Source organism: Pipistrellus kuhlii, unplaced genomic scaffold, assembly GCF_014108245.1.
Source record: "Pipistrellus kuhlii isolate mPipKuh1 unplaced genomic scaffold, mPipKuh1.p scaffold_m20_p_1, whole genome shotgun sequence".
Taxonomy (NCBI): Eukaryota; Metazoa; Chordata; class Mammalia; order Chiroptera; family Vespertilionidae; genus Pipistrellus; species Pipistrellus kuhlii.
Genome location: NW_023425404.1, coordinates 177135838 through 177150707, shown reverse-complemented (window position 1 = coordinate 177150707; position 14870 = coordinate 177135838). Strand labels below are relative to the sequence as shown.

Genomic DNA, 14870 nt, shown 5'->3' with positions numbered 1-14870 from the left:
AGTGGGATTAGTGGTTTTATAAAAGAGCCCCCAGAATGCTCTCTCACCCTCTTTCCACCACCTGAGGATGCAACAAGCAAATGTCCGTCTGCATCCCCGAAGAGGGTTCTCGCCAGAACACAACCAGGCTGGCACCCTGATATTGAACTTCTAACCCCGAACTATGAGAAATACATTTCTGTTTATTAGGTCTAGTAATAATTAATGTCGTTTTTTAACATTCGTTAAAAAACGACATTAATTATTACTAGACCCGATATATATAAGCAGCCTGAACTAAACTATTGCTAATATGGAAAGATATATGAAGTAGGGGGGAGGGAGTTGCAGAAATATATACATACTACACAGCAATCCCTCCTGTGTAAAACAAATTTCTAGAAAGATATATGTGGCAGGTTATATTTTCTAAAAATAGCCACAGCACTATTACCAGTCACACAGTCTTCCAGAATCTTGCCACTCCCCGTCAAGAAATGAAGTCTGTTTCCCCTGCTCTTGAACCTAGGAGCAAGCTTGTGACTGTTATAACCAAGAGTTTAGCAGAAGTGTTGTATGTATGTGACTTAGGCTAGCTCATAACAAGTTTCCAGCTGCTGCCTGCTTCTCTTCCTCCCCCATCCTCTTTGGAACAAAGCCCCAATGCTGTGAAGAAACCACACAGCCACTTGAAAGGACCACATGTAGGTGTTCTTGCTGACAGTACTAAGTAGGGTACTAAGTTGATGCCCATCAGCATCAACTGCCAGACAGAGTGAGCAAAAGCCTCCAGATGTTTCCGCTCCCAGCCTGGTCTTCCAGCTAAGAGTCCAGATACTGTACAGCAGATAAACCACCTCCACTGTGTTCTGTATGAACTCCAGACACACAGTTTGTCAACTTCATAAAAGGTAGTTTTATGCCATTAAGTTTTGGGATAATTTTTTATATAGCCATAATGACTGGGATAATATAAAAGAAACTTAATAGTCAAATTTGATAAAGTGGCAATAAAGAGATGGGGAGCTTAGGGAGATTTTTTGTCTTTCCCTTTCTACATTTAGCACTGTGTGAATTTTGTACCCTGAGGACATACAATAGTTATTTTGTCTTTTAAATAAAACAAATTCTACCACAGGAAGACTACCTAAGTCTTCCAGTGCCTGGATGATAGTGATTAAAAATATTAAGACTTAAGAAAGAAGTCCAATAAAATTTCCTTTACCAACTAAAATAGTTGTCGGTAAGTTGATCATATGATTAAAAAGACTTTGTAGCAACATGAAAAATGCTAAATACTATTATTGAATTGCGGGAAAGTATAAAAATATGTATTTGTTAGAAAGATCTGGGGAAATGTGTATCAAATTCATCTAGGCAAGTAGGGAATAAGCAGATTTGGAGAAGTGACAGAGTTCAGTCTTACTTTTAATACATTGGTTGCTTTTTTCAAAAGAACATATTCATATATGGTTTATATCAATTATAAAAATTAAAGTTTTTTTTATATCTACTTAAATAGTAGAAATATTTAAATAGATATACCTATTTAAATATATATACTACTGGCAAAAATTAAAATATGCCAGTAGTAGATATATTTGCTGGATAGAGAGGTTTCTTAAGAAGATTTTCAGGCCCACATTTTCTTCCAGGTAAAAGCCAATAGGTCTTAATATGACTTCTTTAAGTACAGAAAACATTAGTCACAATTCACAGGGCTGTCAGGCCACATAGAGGAATCTGACCAAGGATCTTTCAGATCACACGCTTATATACTTAAATACGGAAACACACTTAAGTAAATTAAAGATGTAAAAGTTTAAATTACACTACTTAGATTAGAGCTGAAATACAGAGCTCAAAACAAACAAGCAAAAATAAAGGATTATCTGCATTCCAAAGCTTAGATTACAACATATTATAGAATAAGAAAAACAGAGCATAATTCAAGTTCACATTTCTAAATCCATCTGTTCTCTCTGAAACACCTATCATTATAGAAGAAACTATATCCTAAGAGACAGACAGTCAGGAAAACATGAGAAGGAGGTGGTAGCAAGGGAGCAGAAAAAAAATGAAGCCAGACTAAGTTTACAAATGGCTTCAATGGAAATGAAAAGATAAAAAAGCCCCTCTCCAGGCAGTTTGTATGGCTTAAGGAAATATGAATAATTTAAAACAAAACAAAACTAGCCCAGTTGGCATGGCTCCATGGTTGAACATCAACCTATGAACGAGGAGGTCATGGTTCAATTCCCTGTCAGGACACATGCCTGGGTTGTGGGCTTGGGCTCGATCCCCAGGGTGGGGCGTGCAGGAGGCAGTCAATCAAGGATTCTCTCTCATCACTGATGTTTCTCTCTTTCTCCTTTCTTCTCTGAAATTAATTTTTAAAAAATAAAAATAAATAACCCCAAACTAGATACAGTAATTATAAATACCTCTTAAAAAAATTTAAAAAAAGTACTGACTTCAGAGAGGGCACAAAAAATACTAGACCATATATTAATAAAAGAATGACATAATTAGATTATGGTTTTATATTGGCATCTTACTACATATTCTACATAACTAAAAATCCTTTTTTATCATGTGTATATTGTATATTCCCATATTAAGTCAAGTAATAAAACACAGAATTATATGTAACATGACAAAGATAACTAATTTTAATTGAAACAGACTTACTATATATTCATATCTACATCATTTGAGTCCTATTAGGCAGTATTTGAAAAGCATCAGACTAAGATAGAAAAATATCTATAACTAGAGGTGTGGTGCAAGAATTCGTGCATGGGTGGGATCCCTTGAGGTGGCCTGCAGGTGTTGGGCCCTAGCTTGTGCCCCAGCCTCACAGCCCTGCCTGGCACTCTACCATGGCCTGGTGCTGCCCTCTCACCTGCCCCTGCATACTGCCATGGTCTCACTCTTTATAGGGCCAATCAGGGCCAGCAGTGTTTCCACTGCTGCCTGCTGCCAGCACTGCATCACTGATGCCCACCATGTTCCATGCCGCCCCCTGGTGGTCAACACATGTCATAGTGAACAGTAAAATTCCCAGTCAAATGACTGCCCAACGGGATAATTTGCATATTAGGCTTTTATTATATAGGATGTCAGATAATATCTCCATTTTTTAAACATTTTTTTTTTTTATTGATTTCAGAGAGGAAGGGAGAGGGAGAGAGAGAAACAGCCATGATGAGAAAGAATCATCAATCAACTGCCTTCTGCACACCCCACACCAGGGATAGAGGCCGTAACCTGGGCATGGGCTCTGACCGGGAATTGAACCATGATCTGCTGGTTCATAAGTTGATGCTCAACCACTGAGCCATGCTTACTGGACAATACCTCTATTTTTAATGTTGTTGAGCATTCCTGAGACAAACAGAAACATAGGTGCACCTGGCAAAAATACTACCGCAGTAAGACAGTCTAAGACTTGTGTAACTCAGGGATGAAATTAAATCACAGGAAGGAGACATGCCAAGAGAGTAAGTAAAGCTTTGTCACCAGCACCTCCCTTTGTACTACAGTATTGTCAACCTTGAACTTAAATGTTTATAATGTATCATTTTAAAACATTCCTATAAATAGAGTAAGAGATACAACCATTTACTGACAGACAATAAAATGAATGGAAATCTGCAGAGACTGGTTTGGCTCAGTGGATAGAGCGTCAATTAGATTCTGGTCAAGGGCATGTGCCTTGGTTAGGGGCACATCCCCAGAGGGGGTTGTGCAGGAAGCGGCTGATTGATGATTCTCTCTCATAGATGTTTCTAGCTCTCTGTCCTTCTCTCTTCCTCTCTGTAAAAAAAAAAATCAATAAAATATATATTTTTAAATGAAAATCATATTTGTATTCTTTGTTGCACAGCTTAACTAAGTAATCAAAACGTACATAAGTACTGATGAGGCAGTAGAGAAGAATCTGAATTGCTATTTATATCAATAGGAGGAGACATACACATTTTTTCTCTTTTTATATGTATGTTTTACACTCTGATGAGAAAAAATTCTGCCAGTTTAGAAATCAAAAGAAGGTGAAAGAGAAGAAAATCTTAGAATTATTAAAAAGCCAAACACTGTAAAATACTATATTTTCTTTTCAAATCTCCTAAGAGTACATTCAAAAATTATTCTCCAATGAAAAGAGTCTATAATTACAAATTTTGTATATAACTGTACTGCTTTTAATACTTTTGAAGGTGCTTACAAAGTTTTATTTATTTATTTTAAATATATTTTATTTATTTCTTATTGACCGAATTGAACCCGGGACCCTTCAGTCTGCAGGCTGACCCTCTATCCAATGAGCCAAACCGGTTTTCAGCAAGTTTTATTTTTAAATTAATTATTTGAATAGACAATACATTTACACAGCTTTTGTTCTGTTTTGTTTTTTTTGTTTTTGTTTTTGTTAAACCACATCTGAGGATATTTTTCCCTTGACTTTTAGAAAGTGGAAGGGTAGGGGAGAAACCGAGAGAGAAACATCAATGTGATAGAAACATTGATTGGTTGCCTCCTGCACACACCCCTACCAGAGCCAGGGATCGAGCTTGCAACTGAGGTACGTGCCCTTAATCAAAATCACACCCAGGAGCCAAACCGGCTAGGGCCGTGGTGGGCAAACTGCAGCTTGCGAGCCACATGCCCCTTGAGTGTGGCTCTTCCACAAAATACCACGGCCTGGGCAAGTCTATTTTGAAGTGGTGTTAGAAGAAGTTTAAGTTTAAAAAATTTGGCTCTCAAAAGAAATTTCATTCGTTGTACTGTTGATATTTGGCTCTGTTGACTAATGAGTTTGCCAACTATTGGGCTAGGGCATATTCACAAGTTTTTAAACATAAAAATATAATGAAGAGTCTTTCTCCTCCTTTTTTTCCTTTCCCCTTCCCCTTCCTTCTTCCCTTCCCTGCCCCTTCCCTCTTCTCTTCCCTCTTCCTTTCCCTCCCCCCCCTTTTTTTTTCTTTTCATCCCAAGACTGATTTATTTACTTATTTTTAAATTTATCTTTGTTGTTGAAAGTATTACAGATGTTCCCCTATTCCCACCCCCCCAGCCCTGATTTCAGATATAGTGCTTTTTAAAGACCTGAGGAGATCAACAGGCAAGAGGAGCAGAGCATGGTACGAAAGCAGGCAGGGCCTAGAGCTAAACTGTCAGATTGAGCATCTCCTGCCATGCTCTAGTCAACTTCAACACCCGGGAAAGTGACTTAACCTCTCTTGTCTGTTTCCTTATTTGTGAAAGGAAAACCTACATTAGATGCTTTCTATGAACTTCGTTCAAACTCTCCCCAATGTAACTTTTAGGTGTCTAAGATATATGACCTCTTCTATCCACTTACAAACATACTGGCCTACACACCTCTCTCTCTAACCTCCAAAGGCATCTCTATGGCTTTCGCTAGCATTTCTCAGACACTTCTAAAACACTTCTTTTTGTATTTCTAGTAGATTTTGCATTCTCTGCTGGTCAGGACATAAAGGTTTATACTTTTTGATGAATTTGGTTGTTTGTTTGTTTTTGTCAATATAATACCTGTGTTCTATATCATTGTTTTGGCTTTGAATTATATTTTGTCTGAGATTTAGAGTATCACACTATTTTGAGACAGCTTTTCCTCAATCCTTTATCATTTATCAAAATAAATCACTTTGGCTACTGTAGTGAGGTATGGCAAGAGAAAACCTATAAGGAGGCTAATTTTAATAATCCAGGCAAGAGATGATTATAGATGAGACCAGGATGTTGCACTGGAGGTGTGAGAAATGGCTAGGTTCTGGATATGTTTTGAGCTTAAAGGATTTGTTTCTGCATTAGCTATGGGGTTGGAAGAACAGAGTAAAAGATTACCTAAAAGTTGTTCCTAATATCACAGTAACTTGAAAAAATTTTTGCCTTATATTTGAATTTAAAAATAAAAATTATCAGCTCTTTAACTTCATGAATACACAGAAGAAAATACTTTTTAAATATTCTTTCCTCAGACTTACCTATTTTTATATCAAGTTATCATAGATATTACATTGCCATTATATTTCTATATCCACAAGAGTAAGATTTAATTTATAAGTTCTTTGTTTATTGCTTTCCCTCTAACGCATTCTTGAGGATCATATGTCTCAGTATATGCTGATTCTAAAGGAAATATCATTTACAAGAAATACACTTCTGATCACTATATACAGACACCAAATCAGCAGAAAACCTTATTAACTACCAACAATTCAAATATTTGAGCAAATGTTGGTGCCTGCCTTTAACTGGCCAGTGACAATACACCTCTGTATAAAAGTATTCTAAAACAACAAAATGTTATAATGTATAACATAACAATATGCTTTCTTGTTATTAATGGTTAAATTTCTCCTTTTGTACATAAAAAGTATAAAGTATAATGCATAAATAGACCATATTTAAGCTTATAGGTCATGAAAATCTTAAAAACACCAGAATTCAAAACTCCTTCAAAGTCTATAGACTACTATCCAAACAAAGTATGTTGGTCAGAAATCTGCCTGTTAAATAATTTGGACTTTGAAATGCTTTGCATAGAGATATTTATTATCATGCCATTTGAAATAGGATTTGAACTACATCATTAACAGAAACTGACTTCACAGCAATTTATCAGGTAAACAAGCTCCATATAGCTAATGTTACCCAACCATGATGGGGAATTTCACTAACATAAATAAAGAAATTTGTTTTTATCTTTAGTAAAGTAATTGCTGGTAAGTATTTTAACCATAACTTAAACCACTGTGGAATTTCAATTATGAAATAATTTTAGTGACCATCAGATGAAAAATTTTCCACAACTTTTTCACAAAAACAGAGCAGAAGCAGTACAGTTTCAGTTCTGAATAGGACTGTCCTATTCATCTCACCAGATTGATCAGCCTTCTCATCGCATGCTCATGAGAGCAAACACATTCACAGGGATCGAATCCTCCTTCTGCCATGATTACCCAGCTTGATTTAACTTGACTGTTTAAATCTAGAAGAAGGAAAAAATATTGTAAGACTACCATTCAGTTACTTTTTATCGAGCTATGAAAATTTCATATATTGTACAATTCAAAACAGTCCTTTTTAGTTCATATTTACTAATAACCTATATCTATGAATTCAGTACTAATCTTCCATGAATTATATATATCTCATGCAGTTAGAATGTCATCCTGATACACCATGGTTATGGGTTCAAATCTTGGCCAGGGCACATACGAGAATCAATGAATACTTAAATAACTGAAAAAACAAATAGAACTTTCTCTCTCTCTCAAATCAATAAAAAAATTTTTTTTAATGATAATCCAAAGTGTTCATTCCCATGGTTCTGATTAAATAAGTGATAGTATAAGTATATCCTTTACAGCTGCTGAAAAGTATGAGGCAGATTTCTATGTGATGATTTGGGAAAATATTAATACTGAGATGAAATCAATTGTAGAACAATCAGGGCAACCTACTTCCCATCTGTTTTCTGAAGTAAGAGGAGGTAGGGATTGAAAGGGTAAGTGGCATCAGAGATAACCTGAGCTGAAAAGCCTAACTCTCCAGAAGTAGAAAACACCAAATATCAGTTCTGACTACTTCCTAGTTCTGAGACCACTCTGTGTCCACATCTTTCTTTGAAAATTGATTAGCCTTCATATTAGTGAACTGACTATATATATCAAACACAAAAAACCCTGAAAGTAAATATAATCCACCCTTATACATAAAGTTACCCTTGAAAGCTTGTTTCTCAACTGTCTTTTCAAATTGTCCTTAAGGATGGGGAAAAGGGCTCAGACTGCTGATGTGATATAAGCAAGTGTTCATTTACAAATAGTGATCCTTTCTTCCTCCCTATCTGTGCTTCCCCAAGCCAATAAAATGTCACTTAAAATTAAAAGATATTTTACTAAGATTTTTTAAAATGAAATTTAAATACCAAAGGGCTTAATATACAGTTCTGGAGCCTCTAAACACAGAAATGCTAAGAAAGTATGGTAGGTCCTCCAATAACAGTTTTGTTATAATGTTGATGAGAAGAAAATAATTGATCCCCAGCAGGACCCACTGTCTGCGTGGAGTCTTCAAGTTCCCCCCATGTCTGCACAGGTTTCCTCCCACATCCCAAAGATGTGCATGTCATGTGAACTGGTGTGTCTACGTTTTCCCAGTCTGAGTGAGAGTGCGTGAGTGTGTGTGTGTGTGTGTGTGTGTGTGTGTGTGTCCCAGAGATGGAAAAGTGTCCTGTTCAGGGTGGGTTCCAGCCTTGCACCCTGAGCTGTGGACCTGACATTCTGAAGTAGAATAAACAGGTTAGAAAAGAAAATTATCTTATTTGTTCTTAATCATCTTTTTTCTTAATATATTTTTATTGATATCAGAGAAGAAGAGAGAGGGAAAGAGAAACATCATAAAAACATCAATGATGAAAGAGAATCATTGATCAGCTGCCTCCTGTATGCCCCTACTTGGGATGGAGCCATGTGCCCTTGACTAGAATCGAACCCAGGATCCTTCAGTCCACAGGCCGATGCTCTACATACTGAGCCAAACCGGCCAGGACTATTTATCTTTCTTAAATGTCTATACAGCTCACTTTTATTTCAATGTTTAATATTAGAAGTGTTTGGGGTCTTTATATAGCAGTTTGGTCAAGTTTCTGTGACCAGAAATATTCCATAGGAACTAACTCTTATTTATATGTTAGCCTACGGAAAACTGGTTTCTTTATACATCACTTCACTGACAGTCACAGTTCCCAAGAACCCATCAATGATATTAAGTGAGGAATTACTGTACTAGCAAACTGACTTTTATAAAGAAAGGGAGATGTGTTATCACCCATTAAAAAAAATTTTTTTTTAAACCTACACAGTTTAAGGGCAAGAACCTATCTTAGTCATCAGTCTATCTGTAAACGCCTCCCTCATTGAGTAAGCCACATCCATGAATAAATATTTACTGATTTTTGCCAAGGTTTATTTTCTCTGTGTCTATATATGCCAGGAGCACATAAATCAACTAGAATTTTAAAGTACACATCAGTTTTAATTAGCCTCTTCCAGTAAAATAAGAAAATATATTCATAAATAAGACAGTTCTTCATAGTGTTATTCTTCTATGGAATTTTCTTCATATAAACTTGCGCTGGTCTTAAGTATTATTTAGTTTTCAATTAAAAGTTTCCACTTAATAGTACTTAAAAAAAATAGAGTGGAAACAAGTTCTTTTGGCGAGGGTCTCAGCACACCAGCAGCTAAGCAAAAAACTACTCTATCCAGGGCAAGACAGAACTGAGTTGCTTAATCAGGAAATCAGCCTAGAAGCGGCTCTGGCAGAAGTAATCTAAAACAATGATTGTGCCCTGGCCTGTGTGGCTCAGTTGGTAGGTTCAGGAGACAATCGCTGTTTCTTATGCACAGGAGGCAGCCGACTGATGTTTCTCTCTCACATCAGTATTTCTCTCCCTCTCCCTCCTCTTTCTCTAAAATCAATTTAAAAATTTAAATAAATAATAAAAACAGTACTCTAGCCTTTCAGAGGAGTATTCACCTCCCCAACATACATCCCTAATGTGAGAACAATTTACAATAAAAAAAAAGTGTAATATGCTAATTAGACCGGAATCTTTCCGGATGTCTTTCAGGATGAAGCCCTATGAAGCCCGGGTCCCGGGTGCCAGAGGGAAGCAGTGCCAGCAGCCAGGGGAAGGAAGGCCTACTTTGAATGAATTTCGTGCATCGGGCCTCTAGAGTTAAATAATACCATAGGCATGGGCTTGACCCTTGAAGACAACCATCAGTTAGAAAAGGCCTAGGTCATAAAAATATGAAACGTGAACTGAAAAAAAATTAAAAATTAAAAAAATCCAGGAGAGGAGTAGTGAAGTAAATATAGGCACAGATGGAAAAAAAAGATGAAACTATTGATACTTATTCGAGTTAATAGGTATAAATATATATTCCTACATAATTTTATTTTGAAAATTTCCACAATAAACATCTAACTTATGTATCAGTATTTTCCCATTATAATTAATATGTGTGATACCACATCTGGGCCTAAATTAAGCAATAGTTTATAGGTGACTTTTTAGGCAGCATAAAGCACAAAATAAGTGGTCACATTCAAATCTCTCAAACCATCCACTCCTAAACAACTCTCAACCAAGAAAAAGTGGTAAAAGAGCACTCTGTATGTTGAGAGGACAAATACAATTCCCCATATCCCTCAGATCTGGCTCATTTTCTCCACCACTACAACTAACAAACCTTTCCTGGTAGAGTTCGGCTGTAATATGTCAGTAGAGTTATCCAGTTTCTATATGAGCTAAGGGAATTTTCCAGCGTTGTTAACTAAGTTATTGCGTGCTGTTAGAACCTTAAACACTTCAGCTCATGCTGGGTGGGTTTAATTTACTTTATGTCATCTCTGGAGAATCAAATTTAATTGCCTGCTTACAACTTTGGAAGGAGTGAAAAAAACATCAATACTATAGTTTTGTTACAGTGTGCTTTCTAGAATTATGCCATGGAACTACATGCTTATATAGAGAATTGATTCCTTGGGAAATAAACTTCTTAAAAGTGGTTCTTAATTAGGCCAAACCCTCCTAGTAGGAAATAGTAAGACAGCAACATTATCAGTGATGTATATCTTTATCAGAACAATTGGAATCAGTGGTATCCCCCAAAGCACACAGAGTAAAATGAAAAATGTCAACCTTCCCATTCCTCTCTCCTCAGTTTTTCTCCCTTTCCCCAGAGGTACCACCTCAGTTAGCAGTCTGTTCTGAATAATACCAAGTGATTCATATGTAATTACACCCTTATGTACACATGTATCATCCTGGTGGGTTTTATGAGATTATATCATACATGTTCTGCAACTTGCCTTTTCCTAACGTAAAAAGCTTTAGAGACCTTTCAATACATAAAGCTCTACCACTCATTCTTTTTAATACTCCAAAACATGTACATGCAATTTTAGCAAATCTATAGTAGAGATTACTTAGGACCTTCCCAATTTTTTGTTAATATAATGTTTTTTTATTGATTTTTTTTTTTACAGAGAGGAAGGGAGAAGCATAGAGAGTTAGAAACATCCATGAGAGAGAATCATCGATCAGCTGCCTCTTGCACACCCCCTACTGGAGATGTGCCCGCAACCAAGGTACATGCCCTTGCCCGGAATCGAACCCGGGACCTTTCAGTCCGCAGGCAGACGTTCTATCCACTGAGCCAAACCGGTTTTTGTTAATATAATGTTATAGAAAAGTTTATGTGCCCATATTTCTGTAGAACAGAATACAAAAAAAAATTAAATCTCTAGATATAAAGGCATTTACTATTAAAAGTCTTTAGCAATTTTAATTCTATCAACAGCACATAGTACAAATTACAAATTGTACAGAATAGTAATTGCATTCAGTATCACTAATAGTGCAATTATATAAGGATATACTAAAAAAAAAAAAAAAAAAAAAAAAAAAAAAAAAAAAAAAAAAAAAAAAAATTGTCCCCTGGCTGAGTGCATCAGTTGGTTAGAGTGTCATCCCCATGTGCCAAGGTTGCAGTCAGGCTTTCTCTCTGTCTCTCCCCACCTCTCTAAAGTCAATTTTTTTTCTAATATATTTTATTGATTTTTTACAGAGAGGAGGAGAGAGGGATAGAGAGCTAGAAACATCGATGAGAAAGAAACATTGACCAGCTGACTCTTGCATACCCCCTACTGGGGATGTGCCCGCAACCAATGTACATGCCCTTGACCGGAATCGAACCTGGGACCTTTCAGTCCACAGACTGACACTCTACCGCTGAGCCAAACCGGTTTCAGCTCTAAAATCAATTTTTAAAAAAAGATTTTGCCAGGATGTCAGGATAAAAAAACATATTTCATTGACTTTATTTCCTAATTCTAATAAGACTGTACAGCTTTCAAGTTTATTGGTATTTATAATTCTTATTTTTGAAACTCCTTATTTCATTGATTTTAGCTTTTATATTATTGAATATTAATTCATTATTACAATAAAATTGAGAACTTTTATAGGTTATTTTCTTCCCTGCCTTCTAGATGGCGCCAAAACCAGATTATTAAGTGTCTCTTTTTACATATCTTTTTATTTAACTACCTTCTCAAACTATTAGCTAAAGAGTTAAGACAATTGCAAACCACAGAAAAATTCATCTAAATCCCAACAGGGCAAATAAAAATAACAATGATAATATAAAGTATTGTTTGGAAATTGTTTGCACTTTCTGTAATTTTTTAACACAGAGATTTCTTCCAGGAGGAATGGAAGGATAGTAACAAACCCAGAATTTTCTTGGACAATTTTACTTCAGCTCTTTTATTTAGAAGCTATTTTTTGTTGTTATAGTGGTTAAGGACTCACATGAAGGCGAGTGGGGGATGACTTCCAAACAAAGATTTAGGAAAAAAGTGTTTATATGTTTGTGTATGTGAGAGTTCACTTTAGTTCCTAGTATTACTGAAGAAATATGTGGTTTGGGATATATGTTTTTAAGGAACTATTATATATAATAAAATTCCCCAAAAATAATATAAACATATATCTCAAGATTATAAAAGTAATCTTCACACAGGTTATTTTTGTAATACATTTCAAAATAGTATTTTACAGGTGTTTTTTGTTATTGTTAATCCTCGCCAGAGGATATTTTTCCATTGATTTTTTTTTTTGGAGAGAGTGAAAGGGAGGGGGAAAGACAGAGAGAAACATCAATGTGAGAGAGACACATCTAAATGGTTGGGTGGGGTTCGAGCCTGCAACAGATATACATGCCTTTGGCCAGAATCAAACACTGAACACTTAAGTCTGCAGGCCAACCTTCTATCCACTGAGCCAAATGGTTTGGGCTAAAAGTGCTTTTAACACAAATTCTTGGGAGAATCAGTCATGAATTTTTTTAAAGCAAATAATCCAAACATATGATAGATTAACCCACAATAGTTTTCATATTAATTGGAATGGAATTACCATTACCTGACTTTTGCCTAAGATGGCCTTACTTGCTTATTTCTTGCTTCAAAATGGCTAGTAAATTTCCTTCCAGGAGGTAAATATAACAGAAGGGGGGAAAAATTAAAAGTCTACAATAGGACTAAGAATGATATGGTGGTGAGATCTGAATAAAAGATAAGACCATGAAGACGATTAAAAATTAAGGGTTAATAAGCAAAGTGTAAATAAGTCTCAAGTGTCTCTGAGACATAAGAATTAAAGTAGCCAAGAAAGTGTGTAGCATTTTTTTTGAAACAGGTAAGACCCAAGGAAAAAGTAATTTCCAAAAGAGGAACTATAACTAATTAAGAAACATTTTTTAAACGTCTCTGTAAGTCATCTAAAACCTGCAAATTAAAATGTGAACTTTCACCTAAAAACAAAACACCAAGTACAATGAAAGTTTCATCATACATTCCTAATTCTACAATTAACTGTTACAACCCCTCTGATATGTGGCTTTAAAATACTCCAAGACAAGGAAAGAGACACATCTTCCTTACAGAATTCCAAATATTAGTAGGTTTATTTCCGCCCCCAACCTTGAATGAGGACTGGACTTAGTGACTCATTTCTAAAGGACAGAATACAGAAAGAGAAGGTAACTATATAGTAGAGAAACCTAGCAAACACTACTTTTTTATTTTATTTTATTGATTTTGTACAGAGAGGAAGGGAGAGAGATAGTTAGAAACATCGATGAGAGAGTCATCGATCAGCTGCCTCTTGCACACCCCCTACTGGGGATATGCCCGCAACCAAGATACAAGCCATTGACTGGAACTGAACCCGGGACCCTTCAGTTCCCAAGTCTATGCTCTATCCATTGAGCCAAACCGGTCTTGGCGAAGACACTACCTTAACCAAAAGATTGAGGTGAACATCATTAGTGATGTTATGTTCATATCATGTACTCTTTGTTTTTTTGTTTAATATATTTTATTGATTTTTCACAGAGAGGAAGGGAGAGGGAGAGAGAGCCAGAAACATCAATGAGAGAGAAACATCGATCAGCTGCCTCCTGCACACTTCCCACTGGGGATGTGCCTGCAACCAAGGTACATGCTCTTGACCGGAATCGAACCCGGGACCCATCAGTCCGCAGGCCAACGCTCTATCCACCAAGCCAAACCGGTTTCGGCCATATCATGTACTCTTCGATATGATGTGATAAGAAGGGCACTTCACCTCTATGAATTCTCCTTAAAAATTATACCACCAAGTCAAATTATGAGAAAAATCATCTAATTGAAAATTCTACAATGGGTCTCATTCATAAGTGCAAGGGCATCAAAAACAAGGAAGGCCTACAAAACTATCACAGACCAATACTATTTCCAGGTGATCCTAGGAAAGTCCTTGTCTATCTACACTAATAAAAGAGAAACATGCAAATTACCATCACTCCGCTATACCAGAGTATGCAAATTAACCTGAAAAGATGGCGCAGACCCGCCCCTCAGCCACTCCAGGCCTGTGGGAGTTGAAGAAGTAGAGAGCCAGAGCCTGAGGCTGGCTGCAGCCAGAGAGACCAAGAAGCCGCCTGCCCCATGTTCCCAGGCCGCAGCCAGGCTGCAGAAACTGCCTACCCCATGTCCTCCCGACCCATGTCCCTCCACCTCACTTCCTGTGGGAGACAGAGAAACCGGGCACCACTGAGGCCAGCTGCAGCCCGGACGAAGAAGCCATCTGCCCCATGATCCCAGGCAACAGCCAGCCGGAGAAGTCACCCACACTGCATCCCAGGGAAGATGGAGAAGCCCCCCGCCTGCAGTCCAGGCGCCAGCACCTGAGGCTGGGTGCAGCCTGGTAGAGGGAGAAGCCACCCACCTGCAGTCCT

The 14870-nt window shown here is 36.9% G+C and overlaps 1 protein-coding gene across 2 annotated transcripts in view; it reads right to left on the bottom strand.

Annotated features, from left to right (window-relative positions):
- SMIM14 (small integral membrane protein 14) overlaps positions 1 to 14870 on the bottom strand; it is a 54169-nt gene that overhangs the window by 22113 nt on the left and 17186 nt on the right. The window contains exon 2 of one of the 2 annotated variants that reach the window (XM_036418311.1): positions 6891 to 7000. In XM_036418311.1, coding sequence (XP_036274204.1) covers positions 6891 to 6965 — 75 coding nt within the window. In that variant the 5' untranslated portion in view covers positions 6966 to 7000. Of the gene's footprint in view, positions 1 to 6890; positions 7001 to 14870 lie in introns of those variants that run through there. The other variant, XM_036418302.2, reaches the window with a different exon arrangement.